The 23,748-nt window shown below is 26.7% G+C and overlaps 2 protein-coding genes across 3 annotated transcripts in view; one reads left to right on the forward strand and one right to left on the reverse strand.

Annotated features, from left to right (window-relative positions):
- LOC129966526 (DNA repair and recombination protein RAD54B-like) overlaps positions 1-6,786 on the forward strand; it is a 28,806-nt gene extending 22,020 nt beyond the window's left edge. The window contains exons 13-21 of one of the 2 annotated variants that reach the window (XM_056080964.1): positions 676-855; positions 1,269-1,465; positions 2,695-2,850; positions 3,252-3,378; positions 3,723-3,895; positions 4,406-4,519; positions 5,256-5,384; positions 6,466-6,534; positions 6,618-6,786. In XM_056080964.1, the coding sequence (XP_055936939.1) occupies positions 676-855; positions 1,269-1,465; positions 2,695-2,850; positions 3,252-3,378; positions 3,723-3,895; positions 4,406-4,519; positions 5,256-5,384; positions 6,466-6,534; positions 6,618-6,695 (1,223 nt within the window). In that variant the 3' untranslated portion in view covers positions 6,696-6,786. The remainder of the gene's footprint in view (positions 1-675; positions 856-1,268; positions 1,466-2,694; positions 2,851-3,251; positions 3,379-3,722; positions 3,896-4,405; positions 4,520-5,255; positions 5,385-6,465; positions 6,535-6,617) is intronic. The other variant, XM_056080963.1, reaches the window with a different exon arrangement.
- A 36-nt stretch (positions 6,787-6,822) lies between these two features.
- LOC129966527 (uncharacterized) lies at positions 6,823-15,585 on the reverse strand. The gene is made up of 10 exons (XM_056080966.1): positions 15,567-15,585; positions 15,012-15,124; positions 14,372-14,501; positions 13,616-13,696; positions 12,860-12,904; positions 11,402-11,457; positions 10,927-11,005; positions 10,615-10,743; positions 9,621-9,698; positions 6,823-8,055 (listed from the first exon to the last, which is right to left on the reverse strand). Exons 2-10 carry the CDS (start codon positions 15,122-15,124, stop codon positions 7,927-7,929), a joined length of 840 nt encoding a protein of 279 aa, XP_055936941.1. The 5' UTR covers positions 15,567-15,585; the 3' UTR covers positions 6,823-7,926.
- Positions 15,586-23,748: the final 8,163 nt, after the last annotated feature.

Below are 23,748 nucleotides of genomic sequence, written 5' to 3' on the forward strand. Positions count from 1 at the left end.
GAGTTGATTTAGAATGGAAACATGATTTTTGTTTTTGCCTTCGATATTAGACAATCTATTTTTTGCTACATTGCTTGGGGGGAAAAAATTAATAACTTCTTTTAAATCTTTGTCCATTTTTTTTTAAAAAAATTTTCTTTAAATTTTTATACATATTTTTTCTCCAATCTTTAGCATTATTATTAAGAATTTTTGAAAACTTTTTGATGATTTCATCTTTTGGACTTTTTATTCAGTTTAATATTTGCATGTTTTTAATTTATATGTAATTCTAAATGTAGTAATAAACAACAACAACAAAAAATACTGTTTTGTAATTTGTTTATGATACAAAAAATTCTTTTTTTAACTTCATCAATAAATGAAATGGAAATACAAGTTCTATAAAACATAATTCTAGTAATAAAATAAATTAATTTTTATCAAGGAAAAATTTAAATATATTTTTAAATGCTCATTTTCTTATCAGTATAATTTAAAATACATTATTGTAATTAAAACATGTTAATTACTTTAAATATTACTGTCTTTAAGATTTTGTTTTATTTAATCATTTTTTTATTCCCTTTTATATCCATTGTTTGCCATTTTCATATTATCTCTTAAATTGGTATATGTTTTTTTTCTATTTATTTGTTAGTTTTTTTGAAATACATGATTAAATATATGTTAAAGGTACTCTGCAAAGCTTCCGCAGATCATTTGAAAAACCAATTTTGCAATCTCGGGAGCAAGAATGTTCTGAAGAAGAAAAAGAAATTGGGGAACAATGCAGTGAAGAATTAAACAGATTGTCAACATTATTCATGCTTCGGCGAACTCAAGAAGTTATAAATCAGTATCTTCCTTCAAAAAGTAAAGATTATCTTCATCATATTTTCATTTATAAGTTTCTTTCTTATCGATACTTTCTATAAAATATTCTCCAATCATTCTCCTATTCTTTTAAATAAAATTATACCCTATCAGAGTTATTTTAATTTGATATTATTTTTGGTGAAAATGAAAATTTCCTTTTTTTACTGATGTTATTTGATGAATGATGTCTACCTTTGGGTATTTACTAAAATACTGATAAGATATTTTATTATATTTTAATTTTTGCTTATGTCCTGACCAATTGAAAAAAACTGAAAAAAGAAAGAAAAGACCCCCCCCCCTTAAATTATCACTTTTCTTTTTAATCGAAGTTCATTTTATAATCTTTGAAGTAAACATATTTTTTAATAAAAAAGTGATATTAAAATATTTCTTTATCACATTTTTAGCTGAAGTTGTAGCATTTTGTCGTCCAACAGAACTTCAAAGGAAATTATACAACCACTTATTGAATACCGGGAGTTTATGGAAATTATTGGCATCTACTGGCTCTATGGATTCATCTTTGCATCTAATATACATTTCTCTTTTAAGAAAACTATGCAATCATCCATCATTGTTATATAATATTAAAAATTTAGATGATGTAAGTTAAATACTTTTTTAAAGCAATTATAGATTATTTGTATGATATTATAAATTTTTATCTGATATTATTGAAAGCAGAAAACTTCAGTCTGACAAGATTAGCATACTTTTCATATAAAATCTAATAATCTAATAATTTCATATTAAATTTAATAATTTGTGCATTTTTTATTTGATATTTTATTTCATATGCTGCATTGAAGGGAAAAACTATCAGAAGTTAAAATTTTAATCTAAAACTATTTTAATTAAATAAAATATAGATTACATTAAATTATTTATATTTTAGCTGATTGTATATTTTGTTAAATCAGCAAAAATCCATTTTATATTCAGTGCATATATACCTATCAAATGAATTTCCTAGTAAAAAATATGTAACATTTAGAAAATTTTAAAATTTTATTAATAATTAGAGAAGTTAATTTTTAACAGAATTTGTGATCAATATCTTATCTTCTTAAGGATTGTGAAGTAATTTATTCAATTTTTTATGCATAAAATTATGTTTATTCTAATTATAATTATTTTATATCCGAAGATTTAAAATCCTATAAAGCAAATGAAAGTTAATTTTAGAGTATCGCCTCTCGTTTACTTCGTTGATTACTTATTTCTTTCCCTGATAATAACTTTGATACAACATATCCTTTCCTTAAATTTTTCCTTATTCTGTTATTTTAGTAAGGTAGTTATTTAAATAATTCATTTTATTTTATAAAGTGCACTAACTATAAAGGAGTTATAGATTAAAAATGTTTTTAGTTATTGCTAATCCACCATTAATGATTCCTTCAAACTTCACTAAAAGACAGTGGCTACTTATAGATAAATGTTTTGGACATTCTTATAATATATTATTTGTAAAAAGGAAGAACTTGCATATAAAGTGTCACTTATACAATGTTACTTTTTTTTTTTTTTTCAAAATTTGTAATGTGTGTGCATTTTATATTTATATTGTATTTCAGTTTTATAATAAAAATAATATTCTGTATGTTATTTTTATTTTCTTTTTTATTTTGTAAAAATCTGTTTGGATTCATTTTTTGTCTTTATTACATTGCATAGTTAAAGTATAAAAATATGCATCATTACCTTTTTATCCAACATTTAATATTATTATGTGAAGCTTACACTAAACATTTTTCTAATTTCTGTTTAAAACAAGACAGCTCAATCTTTTCCCTTCATTTAATATAATTATTATTATCATTATTTTTGCAGCATCATATTCTGAATTGTATTGAATCAGTATTTCCCAACAATTATCAGTCTTTACCATCAGATTCTGGAAAAATGAAAGTTTTAGAAAATATGCTAAAAGCATTCTTTTCCTATCCAAAGAAAGAAAAAATTGTCATAGTTTCAGGATTTACGAAGGTTTGGGATTTTTCTTTTAATTTTTACTTCTTATTCTTTCTCATCCTTAATTAATCACATACTATACTTTAAACATTTTATTTAAAAATTATTAATTTTAGTTACAATTTAAACATTATTTTCATTGTGTTATTAAATATTTGTTATATAGTAATTACTTAGATTATATAGTATTTGTTCATATTGCATAACTTCATATACATAGATTTCAAAAAATATAAGGGAATTATGACAAAATTATAAGTTAAGATTACTGATTTTTAATTATTTGAAAACAAATTCATTCAAATAAATTTATCCACATATTAATTTGTCAAAAGTTTATCGTATACATTTCAGTTTTAACAACCAAATTTTATTTGTTTTGTTATTAAATTAGAAGTGCTTATTTTTTCTTTCAGACTCTAAACATTATTGAAGAATTGTGTAAAAGAAAAAATTATCTTTATCTTAGACTGGATGGATCTACCAATACTTCATCAAGGCAGGAATTAGTAGATACTTTTAATCGTTCATATACTAAATATCGTAAGTTTATTGATAATTAAATGATACTATCCACTTTATGTTGTTATATATTTGATTTTTAAATTAAATATTATATTTTCTGAATATTGAAGGATTTTTTTCCCTTTTTGATGTACCGTTTAAAATTGTATACTAAGAATAAATTTTATCAAATATTGATAAACTACCTAAGTTTTAGTATTTTAAATTAGTACATATGCTTTCATTTCTACTTAATAATTTTAAAATATATTAAAGTATAATTTAAGACATATTATTCTCTTATTAGGTTTAATATCGATTTGATAGTTTTTGGAAACACTCATATGATAGTTAACTAATATTTTATATTATTATTTTAATAGATATATTTTTGCTGAGCTCAAAAGCAGGAGGTGTTGGCTTCAATTTAATTGGTGCATCTCGAATTGTGTTATATGATATTGACTGGAACCCAGCAAATGATTTGCAAGCTATGGCACGTATCTGGAGGGACGGACAAAAACATTCGGTCTACATTTATAGATTAATTACAACTGTAAGTTGATTAACGATAATTTCATATTTGGATGAGTGATCTAAAAGTTTGAGTTATTTCAGTTTTCCTGGGTTTTTCATTGATAGCAGTTTTTCAGACTTAAAATATTCATATTTCAAACAAATTCATTGCTTTTAAAAATTTAAATTCTGTTGTGTTACCTTTTTGTGAAGTATATCTATTTTCTTCTATATATATGTATGTATCCTAGTGGTCTCCCTGTTTCCTTTGTTAAAGCTTTGATTCTTCATATTCCAATGATTTTTGTCCAAGGTTGCTTACTGCATGAAAATAAATATGTGGTTATTTTTTATTTCTCAGTTATTATTTTCTTTAAGCTTTCTAAGTAAATGTATTATAAAATTCTTTTAATACTCATAAAAAATTTTTTTATGGATTTTAATGACTTTTTCTGTTAGTTTTTTTTCTTTCTGAAATTTAAATTGTTTTTTAACTTTAAATGTTTGCACAACTTTCTATATTTTTAATGTAGTGTATATTATTTTTAAGGGAACAATTGAAGAAAAGATTTATCAGCGCCAAGTTTCAAAGCAATGCCTCAGCGGATCAGTACTTAACCCAAGCACAAAGGACAAACTAAAGTTTTCTCGTGAAGAATTAAAAGTGAGAATTTTCTCAAAATAAGCTTATTGTTATAAACAATTTGTGGACATTTAGAACTGTTGACTTAGCTGCTTCAGTTATATATTACGATCAGTGAGATAGTAATAATGATTAGTTATTGATAAAACTTATTCATTATGTTAAATTACATTTATTGATTATTATCAATAACAATCAATTAATCACATTAACTGTAACATGTATGAATTAAAATTCTGCTATTGTAGCTAACACATGACTTTTGAAAAATAAAAGATACTTAATATTTTGGACTAAAAATTTAGATATTCTAGTTCATGATCACATCAGATTATTGGGCAGGAATTTGTATGTATCTCTGGTAAAAGTATCAGAATTAAATACACTTTCAAACTGGATCATTAATTCAATAAAATACTTTGCACTTCAAGTTCATTATATATATAATCCTCGATCAAAATCTTACAATGAGTAATGACTAAATATAAGATGAATTGCAGGCTAAATTCTTTTCTCCAAACAGCTGCTCATTTTTTTCCATTTTAACTATTTCTTTTCTTTTGAATAAAAGCCAAGGAATTATATAATGAAGATTTTTTTCCCAACTTGATCTACAAAATGTGTGATGGTTCTTGTCCTTTTTAATAAAAATATGATTTTATCAAAGTATACGAATTTTAAAATGGTAATAAGAAATAATGAAATATACAATATTGATAATTATATCCATTTTACTCCAACAACAAATGCTTTTTAGGATTTATTTACATTTCATGAAGATAGTCAATGCGTTACCCATGACTTAATAGATTGTGATTGTTTGAACTCTAATGAACTGGAGGACTGTGGTCTTGAGAAGGAAAACTCACCCAAATCTCTATCTCATGTAAGTACACATTTTATGATTTAACAAAACGTTTCAAAGCATAATTTCTCACAATAATGTATACCTGAAATGCAGTTAAAATTAATTAATAATTAATCAAAAATTAATATAATAAATACATTTGTTTGATTTAACGGAATTCTATTAAAGCTTTCTGAAATAAATTGTTACTAATTATATATTTAAAATAACAAGAAAAATTAATGATCCAGCCCAATCCAAACCACTGTTTCATTTTCAACATTTTTTGTTTCACATAAAAGCTCATGACTTCAAAGTGTGTTATTAAAGATAATCTCAATTCCATTTTTGAGAGAAATTAAAATTCTACTTTAATCTACATTCTCTATGAGGGAACAAAAAAAAACAAAAAACCCTCAATTAAATTTAACCTCTTAGTTAACTTGTCTTTAAAGTTAACCCTCTACCTTTTCATTTCGAGTGATATTGCAAAATAAAATTTCGACACATCCCTATCTGAATAACAAGACTGACTTTTTTCTATCGCCACGTTGACAATTTTGCCAATACTAAGATAAACAGCATCTGAATAAGAATAATATATCTTTTAAATATAAATATTACAATGTATTAATCGTATTCTGAAGAATTTATCTTCAAAAAAAAAGTTATATATTTAAATTATTCAAGATACAAGGGGAAAATAATTTTTAATTTTGTTTACCAGGTTTAATAACAATGTACCTCAGTAAATATTAAAGCATTTAATTTGGGCTGCATTAAAATAGAAAGCCACATTTCCCAATTTTAAAAAAAAATCTAATTTGATGTTAAAATTAGTGTGATTAAACTTAAGACTCGATTTTGAAATGATTTTGCAAAAAGCTTTTTTATTATTTTCTTAAAATATCACAAATTGTAGATTATTACCAAACTGCCAATTCTCCCTCTCCTTAACCAAGAATTTTTTTCCCTAATTCTAAAAATGGGTTTTGCTCAGAAATATGCTGGCTGACTGAAAATCCTTAATTGTAAATAAAGTGAAGAATGGAATGAATAAATTAATGTTTTATAAATACTACAATTGAGATATGGTTTAGTAAAATGTTTTCTTTTGAAGAATATTGGAATGGAAGAATTAGTGAATTGGCAACATACAAAAGGGCCTATAAATAACAGCAATGCAACAGTAAGTTCCTTCCTATTTATTTTGTCTTATTACAAACATGAATTGAATTTTAAATATCACTTAATGCTTTTTTTATGTTTCAGGATTTTTTATTAACTTCAAGCGGTGATGACATTACTTTTTTGTTCTCAAATATCATAAACTCGCCAGTAAGTGTTTAATAACAGCAATGATTGTATGGTACTCAAATAAGATGAATGTATTTATGTAAATAAATTAATGCTCAAATAAATTTCAAACTTTTATTTAAAACAATTTGAATCATATTTGAAAATACAATTAAGGATAACAGGAATGTTTGAAGTAAAATTAAGCACAAATAAAAATGGCAAATTAAAGCTCGTGTAAATGTGAAATTTTCTTTTTGTTCAATATTAAAGAGAATATAAACAAACAAAATATTAATATATATAAAGTAAGTAACAAATTGTTGAAGTAGTTATAATGCCCAAATTAAACAATCAGAATATTGGATTTTAAAACATACTCATTCCTCTTTTTCTCTGAATATTCCATCAGAAGAAATATATAACATATCAGAATCAAGTATATTAAAGAAGGAACTACCAAATTTAGCATTTCTTTTTGATCTCCATATTCCAGAAAAGATATACTTTTTTTAGATTTATAAAATAAAAATAACAATAAAAAATATAAATACTTTGATGGAAATGTAAAAATAACAAAGGTAAAGTATTTAAGCTATTTTTAGCATAATATACAAAGAAAAAAAAATCTTTATACATGCAATTGAGTACTTGCTATAAGGAAAAGTATGACTAGGTTTGTTCAGAGACATACAGAAATTGAAAATTGTCATATCGTAGTGCTTCCTTAATTAAAAAAAAAGTATTTAAAGATCTGTTTTAATAATTTGTATGTCAATTTTTTTTTCTAACAAATCTTAAAATATTCAAGAATATATATTTTAAATAACTATGTTTCCAATATAATAACAGATTTATTAAACATATTTAATGTGTTTTTTTTTTAAATATTACATACATTTGTGGTGCTTTAGATTAAAAGTTAAAAACTGTGTAAGTAAATATTTTGAAATATCTAATCTGAACAATATTATATTATAAGAGTATTTAGAAAAAGGAAAAGTTGCATTCTTTTTTCCAAACATCAAATGAAAGGTTTAGTTGAATTTTGTTAGCTTAGCAGGTTAAGTAAGAGAACTTCATAAAAAGATAAGGAACATTTAAATAAATAAATATTATATGGCTATTTAACAAATTTAAATAAAAGATTAACAAAGAAATGTACAACTAAGTAAAAAAAAAAAAAATGTAAAAGTCACAACAAGATGGCAAGATATATGTACATATTTCTTCCTGTTATGAAGTAACGTAAGTGTAAAAACATTTGCATCAATTATTAGAATTCTTAAGAAGATGGACATAGTTTTCGGTCATAATAATTTGATCCTTTAGGGGCTTCGGCAACATCCAGCAATTTAAATCTATATTGTCCTTCCTTTGCCAATTCAGCCTCGGGTCCATGCAAGGCTCGAGTCTAATTAAAAAAAATATTATAACAATAAATTACATTATTAAAAATCATGATGATCTTTGTGACAAAACCAATCAGCAATCGGAATGCTCCTAATTAGTACTGTATTTAAAAAGATTGAAGATGACATTTAATTAAGGGTTTAAACATTTTAAAGATTAAATGATTATACATTTCAAAACAAGTAACCAATATGTTTTCTTAAGAAACACAAAGTTAATGAAGAACAGTTTTAAACTAAACTATGACTTTCGTCAAAAAACGAACTACTTATCTTAAATTTCTTGTAGTGTGAACAAATATTTCCTCTGAAGATTTTTATATTTGAGTAGTTAATGACAAAGCAAACTATATTCAGAAATAACTTTTTAATCACTAATTCATTTTCATCTTTAATGATATAGAAGTAACAATATTACCAATAACTCTTACATAAAATGGTATGCAATATGTAGGAAAAGGTGATTCAAATGTTATGGGAGAAAAAAATGTTGCTTATGGATTGAAACTTTACAAATAGAGTGGTTATAATTAAAATAACTCCACTCAGATCGACATAGAGGATTCTAGGTTGCATTCTTGATGTGTATTTTGTTGAAACTTCTGACTACACATACCATGGAGAAAAGAAATCTACAGTAATAACAGCTCAAATTTGGCAAATCTGTTCCAAATAACTTTTCAAGTAAATTACAAAAGATTCCAGTATACAAACTAGAAAGTTATTCTTCATTATGTCTTTGAAACTTACTGGCCAGTCACAAAAATTGTTTAATGACACTGAAAGTATACTCATGCATGAAGGGGGGGGGGAACGGATAATTTTTAGAAGCCTACAGTATTAAGTATCTATTTCTCAATTTTCTTTGTGAAGTTTTCAATCACTGTTGGGTGAATTATCTCTTTTGGTCCACATTTTAAGTGGTATCAATATAAGATCCACACAATTGTTTTCCTTGGCTCAATAGATCTCAGGGCATGCAATCTTATTTTAAATCTCTTGACATTGTTACTCATATGATAGCTGTTATGTGCTAGTTTTCTTTTACCATGGCAATGAAGTATGGATAATCTAGACTAGTTACTACACCTTACAACTCTGACATGTTGCTCAAAGTTTGGAATGAATGTAATTAGCAAAGGCAAATTTCCTAGAAAATTACTTTTTATTCTTCTTTCAGTTTTCCTGTTATTCAACCGCATGTAAAAGTATCTAAATAATGTTAGTATGACGTTTTCCAAAACACAGCAATCTTCAGACAAATTCAAATACTACTCGCAAGATACACAAATCAAATATATGGAAACTGATTTTTTATGTTGCTATATGCGAATGAAAAATTTGCATTGATATCTTGAATCATTTCTGATGAGTTCTGTTGCATTTGACTTTGAGTTTAGTATTATTTGTGAAAACATATGTTTTGTTCACTATTATATAAGTGCATATGTCGAGAAAAAGCATCTACAAATGTTTTCTCATACAAACATGATTATATAATCATGTCACAATGTTTAAATCATTTTTTAAACAAAGATATTCTTTCAGGGAAAAAAAAGAAATTTACCTTTATAAAATTTTTAACAACACTTGCATCCACATGATTCATTTGAAGTTTGCATCCCCATGTCACTAATGCTAATGGCTAAAAAAAGAAAATACTGAATTCAATAAAAATTTAAATACATATCAATAATTTTTTAAATGCTCTTTCAAGATAAAGACAGAAATTTTCATTAACAGGATAAAACATCAGATTTGAATTTTATACTTTCATTATACATTTTAAAGTAGAGTCGTCTTGATTTCAATCTTGTTTTAAATGATTTTTTTTTTACACAAGATAAGCTTTTGATTATAAAGATAATCAATTTTAGATTAATGATCATACATTTATAAGTTTTTTTTAAAAAAATGTAGAATTTTGCTTAATTAAAAATTAAAAGTTTTCAAAAGGGGTGTCTTTATAAATTTTGAGAAGCCATAACCTGATTTTGGATAACCCTGAAATCTTAAATTCACCTGATATGGTGACAAGAGAATAAAGGATTGTAGTAGTTCCTTGCTCTTCTTACCAAGAAGAATACATTTTTAATTCTCTAGAATACCATAATTACTAGATAGATTAACAGATTGAACATTCAAATTTGTTGTATGTGTAGAAGATAAATCATTATCTTGAAAAACATAAAAAGCTAAAATGTTATTCCAAGATATGTTTTTCTTTTCTGTATAATATACAAAACTTCTTTATCCTTGAAAATTAGATACTTATACAGAGGAGATTAGGCTTCAAAAACAAGCAGAAATTAAGAGCATGCAGAAAATTTTTGTGAAAGATTAAAGACACCTAAGAGGGCACTATCATTATGAGAAATTTTCATATTGCCATCTTTGATTCATTAATTAATTTTTTCTCTCCTTTAAATTATATATTACACATGCTTAGGAAAAAAATAAATAAGAAATAAGTCACATTGTAAGTATTTGCAAAAATATACAATTAATACCATAATTTTAATTTTTTGTTAATATGGAAATAATATGAAAAGGAACATCACCTTATCAGCAGGCAGATACATATAGGGTGTGATCACATGTCTTCTCAAACAACCTTTAACTAGTTGTCTTAATTTTTCAACTTCAAGTGGTTCAGCACACGGGTGATATAACATCACAACAGCACCATGCTTTAAAGAAAGAAAGAAATGTTTACATATCTATGAAAGTGGAATACATGAAAAATAAGGAATTATTCTATCAAGTACAAAATATGAAACAGAACAGAACATTTTACATGTTTGGTTAATTCAACAAATATGAAATTAAACACATAAAAAATTTTTACTTTTGAAATTAAAAATCTATTTTACCTCCAAGTTATGAAGCCAACGTTGAGGAGGCACGAATATATATTCTCCATACACAGGCCACAATGGTCTATGGTTACCACTAAAACATAATGATAAGTCATGATATAAAATATATTTTTTAGTAAATTTGAATGAATACAAACTGGTAGGAATTAATTCTGTAATACCATATCTCTTTTTACAAAGAATGAAAAAGAAATAGCAATTCAAAGTAAAAAGGAGAAAAAAAAGGGCTTAAAATAAATAAAGCAAGCAAATTAAGTTAAACTAATTTTTATAGTAAATAAACACTTTTTTATTAAAATTTAATAAAAAAGTTAAATTAACAAAGGTTACAGATCACACTGAAAGCATAAAAAATAATTTACTAATTTATCTTTAAAGAAAAGATGAACTTTATGATAAAATGATAGTTTTGATTTAAATAGATTGAAAAGGGAATTATTATTGATATAATAATTATATTATTACTTACTAGGTTGGGATTGGTACATCATATTCAATCTTCTCATTCATACAAACATGTTTTGACTACAAAAAAAAAAAAAACAAATGTCCAAATAACATAAGCTGGAGTAGGTATAATGTTTTGTATTGAAATATACAAGTAAAATTTTTTTAGTAAATTAAATTGAATTTAATGCAGTAAAAATTGGTGTATGATTATTATGTTCTAAACATGCAAGACAAAGTTTTTACAAAAATTCAAATACAGTCAAGCAAAACTGGCCTTATATATAACTCTTGATTCTATATCATGAAAATTTAAAATATCAAAAAGTTTGCTAAATCCAATATTCATCAAAAATTGATAAATTGGGATAAATAAGTTAAGAAGACATAGTAATTAAATTCTATATTCGAAATGAAAATGGGTTATAAAAATAGAAATTGGTTATAACTATTAACATAAATTTCCTGGAAATTAAATATATTTAAACTTTATTAAAAATAATCCTAACTTAGCTTAAATATAATTTTTTTTTTGTCCAAAAGTTGTTTAGACTAGATCACAACTATTTATCTAAATTGGACTATCTATTTTGAACTGGGAGAACAGTTTAGAAAGCATTTATAATCACTTTTAATTCGAATAATTTAGAAGTAGAATAAACCAAAACTAAAAAAAAGTCACACCTTAAGGTTTGTCTAAAAAGTTTGAGGCTTATTTAATTATTTGCAGTGTTCTGTTAATTGGTTTCTTATATCTGAAGTAAAATAGATATATGGTTGCAAATGATATGGATCTTGTAACAGACATATCATTTGCCACGGAATTGCCTAGCATTTCCTCAGAATGTCCAGCTGTTCACACACTGATGTTGTGCAACAACTATGTCATGCAGTAAATGATTGGAAATTCAAGCATTTCTTATAATAGAGCACAAATGTGGCTAGAATAAACTGTTTTACAACTTTCTGTTTTAATGTGGCTAGAATAAACTGTTTTACAACTTTCTAAACTGTTTTGTTTTCCTTAATAATCAGTCATATTTTGAACAACTAAATGACAATATCCCCTAGATTTTTCATCATAAAATTTCTTAATTATTTTTTACCTTTCAAATAAATTTGAACAATGAATTCTGATATACCCTATATTGAATTCTAGAGCCATTGTTTGAAAAATGTCAACGTTGCCAGTAAAACTTTATGACAGGTTTAGATGATATACAGATAAAAAAATTCAACCCTCGCATCTTTTCTGAAGTTTGCTATTAACTACACCATATATATGAAATTAAATAAAAAGATACAACGAATTTCAAATACTATTAATTAATTTTATCTCAATTTTATAGGCTAATTTTGAGTTATGGAACAATATATTGCAAATAATTCTATAATAATTCTACACATTAGTCTTTAAGCAAACAAGAAAGAATTTTTAGTAACAATGTTTTAAAAGAAAATTTTAGCAATGAAAACTCACATAATATTTTTCAGGAATATTGCAATCTTCAATCGGTTTCATACCCTGAAAAATGCATTTTTATTTATAAACGAATCTGTATATATTTATGCAATAAAATTTTAATTTAAAAGGTAAACACTGTTAAAATTATAATACAAAATTACCAAATTTATCAGCAACAATATTCTTTTAAGTGGCAAAGAAATCAAAAAGAAAATACAATCTTCAAATATAATTACTGTTATATCAAAATGCTATATGTTAAATGTGTTAAATGCCAACTACATCTGATCTCAAATTATTGCACTTGATTGCTGTATGTTATCACAAACTACTATATGTTCACTAGTGATTTCATTAAAATGTTTGTTTGTTCGTTTTACTGCATGCAATCTTTGACATATAACATTTTGACATAACAGTGATAAAATGATTCACAATTTCTATATTCCATCAAATGAAAGTGCTGTTATATTTATACTTCAGTAATAAAGTCATCTGTTTTAAAACATGTTTGCATTATAAAAAAAAAATTCTTCGCATAAAACTTGAAAAATATTCTATACAGTTCATAGCTAAAATACAAATCCACATTAAAGCAAATTCATAGCTTATCTACATTTTTTTATATTTCAAACAAAACCACTTCAGGGTCATTTCTCATTATTAATAAATTGCTTGTAATTATATTTATGAAATATCTTTAAATGATTATGCATGCTACACAAGCGATTATAAATAATTTAATGTTTCTTTATAAGAATACAATCTCACTTCAATTATTGGCAAGCGGTTTTTAGGATGATAGCAAGTATAATTAAGAGGTGATCCATCCCAGTCAATGGCAAGGTTATTCTGCAATTAGAAAAGAAGATCATTAGTATAAATACATTATATGTCATAATATAACCAAATACTAACATTTTATCAAAATAAAAATATACTTAATTCAATATGGAATCTTATTCTAAGAATATAAGGAAAATTTTTAAAAATAAAATATAGTACTTGGCTATTTTCACGGCTTTCAAGTTTACTTTGTAATACTGTCTGTTTACTTCAGATTATACCAAGCTCTCTTACGCATAATGTAATCATTTTGGCGATATATCTTTGTTGCTTAGCAATAAAATCAGGGAAACATTAAAATAAACAAGTACCTTAAATATAATCCCTTTATTTTTTAGCTTAACAACAGCCAGTTTTAATAAATAAAGCATGAATATGTCAAGAAATATACAATATGTAACCTTCGCTGTGTAAGATTGCTGCATTTGGCTCATTTTCTCATGATTTGTTAAATCCCATACAAACAGAATAATGATATTGTGTACTGATGTTAGAAATACAAGAAAAGCTTTTAATAAATCAAAGGGAGAAAAATTAAATTAAAATACATTAAGGAAAAATTCATTCATTACACGAAAAAGTAATAATTATACATTTTAAGCATAACTATTTTAACAAAACTCTTAAAACTAAAACAGTTAATAATAATTTTTGAATTCCCATTTATAAAAAGGCACATACTTTGGCATTATCACATATGTCTGAAGCAACACCCATTTTTACACCATGTATAGCATCTTTCATATCACTGGGCATTTCTGACATGTCACCTACGACAGGAACAGCTCTTTTCATAAAACCATCACTATCGCTGAAAAAATATTTTCATTTAGAAATAAAAACTGGAAAATAACATTTGAATAGTATAATTTAAAGTATTAATTTATTTAATATACATTAAGAGCTTTCGAATTCAGCACCTCAGCTTATTAGTTATCTTTCCGATGGTTGAAAAAAATTTCATAAAATTTAAGGGTTAAATAAGTTTTCAAAATGAAAATTTATAATCAATTGCATAGAATTTTTGAGAATCTGAAATAATATATGATGGGAAATGGACTTCACTATGACATAATTACATTTGCAAGTATCCATATGGTAATAAGAAAATTTAGTTATTTTGCTTATATACTGCAATACAAAATAATGATGAAAATAAATAAAACATTATCTTTACAACACAAGCAATTCATTTAAAAATTAAACTTAATTTTTACTGATAAATTCAGAAGATTTAAATAAGTTGTACATTTATTTAAATAAAAAAAAATCTTTTTAACGACAATCTCAATATCAATAAAATAATGTTAAAATTCATTACCCTATTCCAAACACAGGAAAATCTCCAGCAATCACACCAATGCTATAAGAGGAGACAATAGAAAAAAACATTCCAAGCACCACCAAACTCATGGCACATTCAGTAAATGGCATCTAATGTAAAATAAATAATAATCTTATCAATATCCAACAGATTGTAGTACAATAACAAGGCATGATATAATGTAAAATATCACAAATACTATACAATACAAAATATAATATAATGCTTACTAGGGATATTAAAAGTTATTAAAACAAATAATGCATGCAAGCTTTATTTTATAAATAAAATTACCAAATGTATGCCTCACATTTTAACAATACATTATGCCTTTAAATTTCATGTTTAAGGCAATCTAAAATCAATTGTAATTAAAATTATTCTCTCATGAAATGCACAATATGAGAAACAAGTTCAAAAAATAAAATGATTCTACCAATTCTGCATTAAAATGAAAAATTCTAATGATTTCTCAGATAAAATCTAATGATATTAAGAAATACTGGTAAAAAATTAATTATATAAATCAACACTTATGAATTATAATATTACAAGGGTAATGTATATTTTAAAGAACTGATGGTTGCAGCAACGGCTTTAATTAACTGGAAGACAGGCAATGCAAATTAAAAAATAAATTATTAATAAAGTGATAATTAAACATAGCCGGAACTCTTGCTCTACTGATTAGCATATGTCAGAATATACAATCGAAAAATTTAATAAATGCAAAATGTTTCCATTTCATAGCACAACATGCGATAATTACATAATTCACGTGATCTGAAATAAACATTTTGGTTACAATTGTTTTTAAAATGCACACAGGAAATTAAAAAGAAAGAAAGAAAGAAAGAAAAACGAGTTTGCTAACATACAAGGTGAACTACTTGTATAAAATACTAAAGGATCCATCAACAAAAATTACTTACTTTTGCTTCGGAAACTACTCAATGATGATATTATTTAATTTCATAAGTTATCTGTCAAATATATTATGCTTTAAAACAGCGTAAACATACAACCATTGACATGACAGGCCGCTCGCTGCATCCAATAACAGTATTTGGAAAGGTTGGGTAGAGAGGAGGGGGATAGCGGAGCAGGTCCAAGGCTAATTTTCTGTAACCCTTTTATTGCGCATGATCATTGCCCATGTGTGACAGTTGACCCTTTTGGTCAACACAGCAGGTGAAAGCGATGTGATATATCATTAGGGGAAAATGTATTGTTGTGGTGAATGAATCAACATACTACTAACAAAATATATTTTAATATTGGCGCTATTATATTATTCACTTAGAATGCATCTACTTATAAGAATAATTATAAAAATATTCACTTATTTTATTTTTCAAAAATATTGTCACTCTGTTGAAAATATTCTTTATGTTGGCTGATATAAAGAATTTATGGCGTAAAAGACAAATTTAATCGAGCTGCGCTAAATAAACCTCTTAAAAAAGAAAGACAGAAATATTCAGATTCAAACAAAGATGGTGGTAAAAAGGATGTTCAACAAAGAGAGATGAATTTTCGGAACAGAAAGATTCCTTATAATAAAAGAAATGCTTCTCCAATATTGGCTATCCCTATTGTATAATCTATCTCTTCTCAAAATTCAATCCCTCTCAGTTTATTTCTAAATAATCTAAGAAATTTCAAAAGTAAAAATTGAGGGATAGTTGCTACTCCTCCCCAGTACTTTATTTAATTTTTGTTCCTTTGCAGTAGTTTATTTAATTATTATTATTATTATTATTTTACAGAGTGCAGGAGATAGATTATAAGAATTGACGATCCAAAAAATTAAGTGAGATTTCCCTCAACCTGTTGTTAGTTCACCTGAAATTGTGCTCAAGATTTTTCCTGGAAGAATCAAAATAGTGACAATCTATAAATTCGTCCGAAAACTCAGTGGAAATTAGTGTTAATTCATTCACGAGTTTGCTTCATATCTGATAGAAAATTATAACTTTTAGTATTTTTCGTGAAGATTTATAAAAATTATTTTAAATTTACAGTTTAATTAATTGTTAAATATAATGTTTTGTTACCTTTATTAAGAATATGAAAAATGTTTAGTTGTTTCTTCTAAGCAAATAATTTAAAAAAATATTTACGAAGCAATACAATTGATAATATCTAAAATATACAGTTTGTCTTTACTAAAATAAATTTTAATTACGTTGATTTCATTAAATAAATGACTTTGAAATCTGTGAGGGTATAACTTTTTCCAATTTAGAATGTCTTTGGTGCCGTCAGGGATGTAATTTGGGTTTCAACTCCCCTTGACATTGTGAAAATTCGATGCCCCCTTATATAAGTATTTAAATCCAAAAGGCTAAAAAATTTAAGAATTCATATATGTATGTTTTATAATAAAGGGTGAATGTGGCATATGCAGCTCATGTAAATATAACAATTTAAGAATTCATATATGCATGTTTTACAATACAGGGTGAATGTGACATATGCCAGCTCATGTACATCATAAAAACACAATGGTAACCTCTCCCTATGTGTGACTATTTGCAAGCCGTGGAGACTAAAATGAATATGTCACCAATCGGGAGGGGCGGGGGAGTCATATTTAAATACTAAGCTTTCATTTAAAGTAAGTTCATATTTTGAAAGAGCTGGAAAAAGTCTCATAAGGTGGCATCATTTTCACCGTGATAGCTGGCTCAATGCCCAGCTACACGCGCTGAAACGTTGATGAAACACAAAATTAGAACTGTTACCAAAATTTTTAGCATTAAATACCGCAAGTACCGTTCCAGCAACAATGTATTATATTTACCAAAATGTTTTCCAGTTTATCAGTTTTCGAATGAGTCTACAATAAACTATATGAATATTCCAGTTATTCAGAAGAAATTCAGTCTTAGTATAGGCGTACTTTGATAGGGAAACATCTACGCCAAATTTCGTAATTGCTGAAATTTTTTCCGAATTTCTACAAATATTCTAGTTCACATTACGGGAGTTAATTTTTAGTTCAGATTATGAGATATTATTTATAGTGACATTTTGTCGCCAATAAAACGCGCCGCTCTGGATGGGCGGTTTCCACTGCCCTCCTAATGTTACGCCATTGACTTCCATTTTTAGTATTCACATAGAAAAGGTTGTGAATAGCATCACTTCTTCCCTCTATGTTTGCGATTATACCATAAAAGGAATCTCTCCTAGTTTATCTACGGCAACTTCACTCACACGATAAATTCCACTTATTATCAATGTTATGGTGTCAGCCTATGACTCACTAATCACGCTAATGAGTTTCTTTTGCTTTATTCTTTGAGATATTTTAGCTTTCGTTTTTTTTATTGCAAAATATTATCACTTTTTTGTCTTCAAAGCATATTTCCTTTGCTTCTATGAACCGGTTCATATCTTGTATCATAGCATATTAATAAATATTATGCATATTTGTAAAATGATAAAATCTGGAATATTTGAGAAATCAGATAAATAAATCGAGTTTGTCATTAGGTAATTAAAAAGTCGTACTTTTTACGCTATTAGAATTTAAAACTATAGTCTGTATAATTTTAGCATATAGATAGATATTAGTGTTTTCTGTTTTTTTCCCCTTTAAAAGTTAGACACTTTACGAGAATTTAAAATTTAAAATCTAATTTTGTTTTTATTTTATTCCAATTGATTACTATATAAAGACAAACTTTTGAGCCATATTAAGAATCGCTATTAAAAAAATCATTTTTTTCCCCAAATATACAACAGTTTAAAGGATTGTAATCTGAAATCCTTTATGGACCACGTCATTATCATTACTGATGACTTCAACGCATTTCAATTTCTCTTTGATTCAAAAAGTATCTTTCGAATCCATCCAATAATTCCCTTTTTAATGCAAATACTTTAGCCGTGGTTTAATTGCTAAATTTTTTGGTCATCTCTGAAGGGGGGGAAAAAAAATGATTCTTTTTAGAGAAGATAATTTGGTAGTCACTTTGCGCTGATGTCCTTGAGAAATATCAACCTTTATTTTTTAAAAATTATTAAATTTTCAGTTTCCAAAACGCACACATTTGCAAGATTAAACCACAAAATCCCTTTCATGTAAGTGCGTGCTCAATCGGATATCATTTGGAAGGAACTAGTTGAATGTCTAGTAAAAGAAGTCATAGAAAATAGCTTAAATTTTTAAAATTTTTATATTTCTAGGCAATATTGTGATTTTTTATATTATTATAAAATATAGTATGCTTTTTAAGTATGAGGGAAGAGCGATAATTGTGACGCTTTGTTTCTTTTTAAGTGTTCTAATTTTTTTATTCGATTAATATACAAAAATTCTCTAAAATATGAAAAGACTAAGAAATGGTCAGTATCATACAGCAATCTTCGATGCTAAAAGATTAAACGTATTCTCTGAATATATTTTATGGACATGTTTTTGATTCAGCCTGTAAGTTATTAGGTTAGCTGGTCTTCTTCCGTTACAAAGATTAAAACCACAAAATTTTAGATCGGATGATAAAGAAAATTGCTAGGTGCATAAGAAAGTTATCGAAGCAATTGTAATGCTATTTAAATGCAACATGTTTAAAATCTGAAATTTAAAAATATTTTGTTTGAAACAAAGAATAAATAAATAAATGTTGAAAATTTCGTTTATAAAAATTTTGGCGAAGCAAGGTAACGCATAAAACGAAACATTATAAAATATGTCTAATAAGTTTTGTCCCGTATATTCGAATTCTTTGTGCGGAAAGTCCAGCAAAAAGAAAGAAGTTTCAAGGGATGATACATACTTGTAATTTCAATTGAAAAACCTTCACATCATTTTGGAAGAAAATAAGCCACTTGTGTTATTTATCTTGAACCACTGATATTCATCATTGTTTAGTTTTTAAGAAAGCTTACTTAAATATTCTTTCTGAAATAGAAAAAGAAAAGAAATAACAATGTATTGTGTACCATTCGTAGATTATCTGGATCTAATTATCAAAAGAAAGATGTTTTTAATAATTGTGTTAGACAAAATTAAAAGAGAGAGATAAATTATTCATATGTTATGAAAATCTTAGGTACAGCATATTATGATGTACTCTATTTGTCAAATGAACGAATGAAAGTTTAAGATAGCAAATTAACAAAGCACCAGAAAATTCGACTTTAATTCCCTCATAGGACTTGGATATTGTGGATGGGACAGAAATTTACAATCAGATGCCTCTTTATAAAAAGTAACACCCATCTCGTTAAGGCGAATATTGCGTAATTAAAATATTACTGCCTATCTATTCTTGTATTTCTTTATTAAAATACTAGCCGCTTTTGGCGACCAGCAGGTTCGCCAATCTTAATGTTCTTTAAAATTTTAATAACTAACTATTTTATGCAATTCCTACTTTAATAGCTTCTTCATTAAAATATTTTAAAACTTCAAATTTCAATTCACTCAGAATATTATAAAGGCCTTCAGTCATAACGTAATCTGTATCTCTCCAATTTTCTGTTGGCTCCCGTAGAATTTATGCTTTAAATTAAAGTGGAAATGATTAATCTGCAATTAATATAATAATATTTTTTACTGAACCAAAGAATATTTTTTTTTGTAATATGATTACTGAAAACAGAGTAACTGAGCATTTAAACCTTATGGGCACTAAAGAATATCTTTCTTAATTTATGTAATATCTCAAGAATTTGTCAACAAAATTTTTTCAGATTCATCTTGAACAGGTATATTAATTAACAATGTTTAATTTTAAATGCATCAAACACTAAGAAAATGAAACGGAATCGTTTAAAATAATCGGTCAAAAACAGGTTAAAAAATTACTTAAAAAACGATGAACTTAAACTAACATAAATACAATTTAATTACAAAAGCATACAACTAACCTAAAAATAATTTAAATCCAGTCCGTTGAAATGTAAGCAATCAGAATACAATGCGCATGCGTGAATTTTCAACGCCAGTTAGGGTAACGCAAATGCGTGAATTTTTCTACGCCAGTTGGGGTAATGCTATGTAGATTAGAAATTTTTAATTTCCTTTAATCTGTTTTGTTTTAATTCAAAAGTACTTCAGAATGAATCTGAAACATGGATTAATTAACAATGTTTAATTTTAAATGCATAAAACATTAAGAAAATAAACAGAATCGTTTGAAATAATCGGCCGAAAAATATTAGCCCTAGCCTCATTGCTGTTGGAAAAAAAAAAAAAAAAAATGAAGCCCTACTCATTTGGCGGTGGGGAAAATGAAAGGATTTTTTTGTCGGGAAAGTTAGTTTTTAATTAATAATTAAAATTCTAATTAAAATTTCAAAAAAAGGGACCATAGGTACACATTCCCGACTTCCAAGGTATACACGTACCAAATTTGGTAGTTGTAGGTCAAATGGTCTTTTCTGTAGAGCGCCAACACACACACACACACACACACACACACACACACACACACACACACACACACACACACACACACACACACACACACACACACACACACATTGAGCTTTATATATAAGTATAGATTATTGCCTATCTGTTTTTGTATTTGTAAAGCACGCGATACCAACCAATCAAATTAATTAGACAGACATCCCTACTTTTATTAAAACCGATGCTTCAAATTTGATGACAGCTTTTTTCTATATTCCAATACATATTCAACATTAATACTTGCAACCTTCATATTTCATCTAAATTGTACGAAGATGATAGAAAAATGCTATTGTATTAAAAGACAAATGTTGATTTTAAAGCAATATCATATTGCTTTCTATAGACGTATCTAGAAAACCAATTCATATTGTAATGTCTTGATCCAGACTGATCAAATAACAAAGCAGAATTTCCAGACAATTCTTTATTTTACAGCCCTATATATAGAAAGAACAAATTGTTCTAATCTTGGTTAAATAAATTGTTATTTAAACCAGTAGTAGGAGATACAACAGTCAAAGTCGAAGGCTTTCTTGAAACTCAGTTGGTTCTCGGACTCCAAACTCGTGGGCGTAGTCCAACAGTCCGCCAGCAATTCGTTTCTTCTCTTCCCCTAAAAAAAAAAAAAATCTCCGCACTTTATTTCGACGACAATCTCGGCCTCTTAATTTACATTGGTCATTTGAGCTATCTTTCGGCCAATCGGGGTTCAGCAATATGCTCTCTCAGCGGCGCCAGTGGGTTGTGGGAAGATCCTTTCACAAAGAGAAACATCTAGCATCCAGATGTTTGGACACCCCTTTCTCTTTAAAAGTACTATCAATACCTTTTGGACGAGGAATTCCACATGTGGTCTTTCACTGTAGTCACTAATGAACAGATGTGAGACCACTCAGGTGAAAAGATCCACCATCTGGCTATTTCGAGGAGTTTAGTAAGTAACAGCGACGACACAGCTGGCTGTAAATGTCTTATCAGTACTGGGAAACGGGGAATGTTACAATATGTTTTATTTATACAGTGCAAGATGGCAGAAGAGAAGGAGAGATCGAGAAATTCGTAAATAAATTTATAAATGTTTTCTGAGTTGTCAAGCAACCATAGTCTGTTAGCGACCTTCTCCATCTTATATGAATACATCGAATGGAATGACAAAATCCAGTAATAAATGAAATTAAAAACCGTTATTTCACTTTTGTTTCCGAACTAATTTTTTTCTGTTGGTTGTTTTTTAGTTGGTTTTGTTAATTTCATTTTTTTTTATGAATATGATGAATAAAATATAAAATCTCTTGTTAAAGTAAATAAAAACTGTGATTTGAGACATTTGATTACAAACTGAATCTTTTTTTACAGTTGTAATCGTACATTTGCATTATGAATAAGTGCCATTGTGTTAAAATTGTTTCTATAATATTCAATAAAGCTTTGTTGGTGGGTTGGTTGTTATTTTTTTTTTTGTTCTAATAATGTTGCCCCTCTCCCTCTGGAGACATCTCAGATATAGGAATAAGATGCTTTGGATATGGTGGTTGGTTCTCGCCTCCCTGGTGGATACAGAAATAATGTCGAGTTGGCCGATGAAGGGACATGCATACCTACGGGAAGGGTTGTACCATGACCGGCGATGGCTTTTAAGACTCAACTATAGTGTAAACAGAAGCAAATCTTTTAATAAACAATAAATAAATCCATAAATCAAAATTTTCAGTAGATATATTTTAAATTATATAATTTTCTTTTAATATAAGAGTTAATCCAAAGAAAACTATTATGGTGACCTTTTTAACAATGCAGGTACTGAAAAAAAAATCTCTCAGGTGCTCAGAGTGGGTCCGCAACGTGATGCGCGGAAGTCTTATCGCACATTATGTGGCTTTAGTACAGATTCCGAAACTACCCGCTATTTCATGCAGGTTTGAATTAAGTAACTAAATTTATTTATTCTGTGAGGAAACAGCAGAAATATCTAATTAGTGATTTGTTATTGCATCGTCATCCTTTTGCTTCACGAAATTGCTGTTAATTGTTTATAAATTCCGGGTTTTGTACTTTTATTTTCAATGAAAATGTTAGCTGCTTCCTCTTTTTTTTGTTTACTGTAAAGCGATTTCAAACAATCTATTTATTTCCAGAGAATACTATTTGTTTTTTATTTGTAATCTAATAAGAATTTTCAATGAATGAAAATAAATAATCATTTGGGCTTTCTTAATATGTAGTCTGGAGTTGAAGAATTTCTTGTTTGTCAATTTATTTTTTTCCTCTCTCGTTCCAAATAAGGACGGTTAATTTTATTTT

Source organism: Argiope bruennichi, chromosome 4 (assembly GCF_947563725.1).
Source record: "Argiope bruennichi chromosome 4, qqArgBrue1.1, whole genome shotgun sequence".
Taxonomy (NCBI): Eukaryota; Metazoa; Arthropoda; class Arachnida; order Araneae; family Araneidae; genus Argiope; species Argiope bruennichi.

What these genes read in the sequence shown, in the direction of transcription:
- LOC129966527 (XM_056080966.1), bottom strand. Translation starts at nt 15,124, where the DNA reads ATGCCATTTACTGAATGTGCCATGAGTTTGGTGGTGCTTGGAATGTTT. An exon ending in ACATATGTGATAATGCCAAA is followed by an intron (nt 13,697 to 14,371) that starts GTATGTGCCTTT and finishes TTCTAATTGCAG; the next exon opens with AATAACCTTGCCATTGACTG. An exon ending in GATGTACCAATCCCAACCTA is followed by an intron (nt 11,006 to 11,401) that starts GTAAGTAATAAT and finishes ATTATGTTTTAG; the next exon opens with TGGTAACCATAGACCATTGT.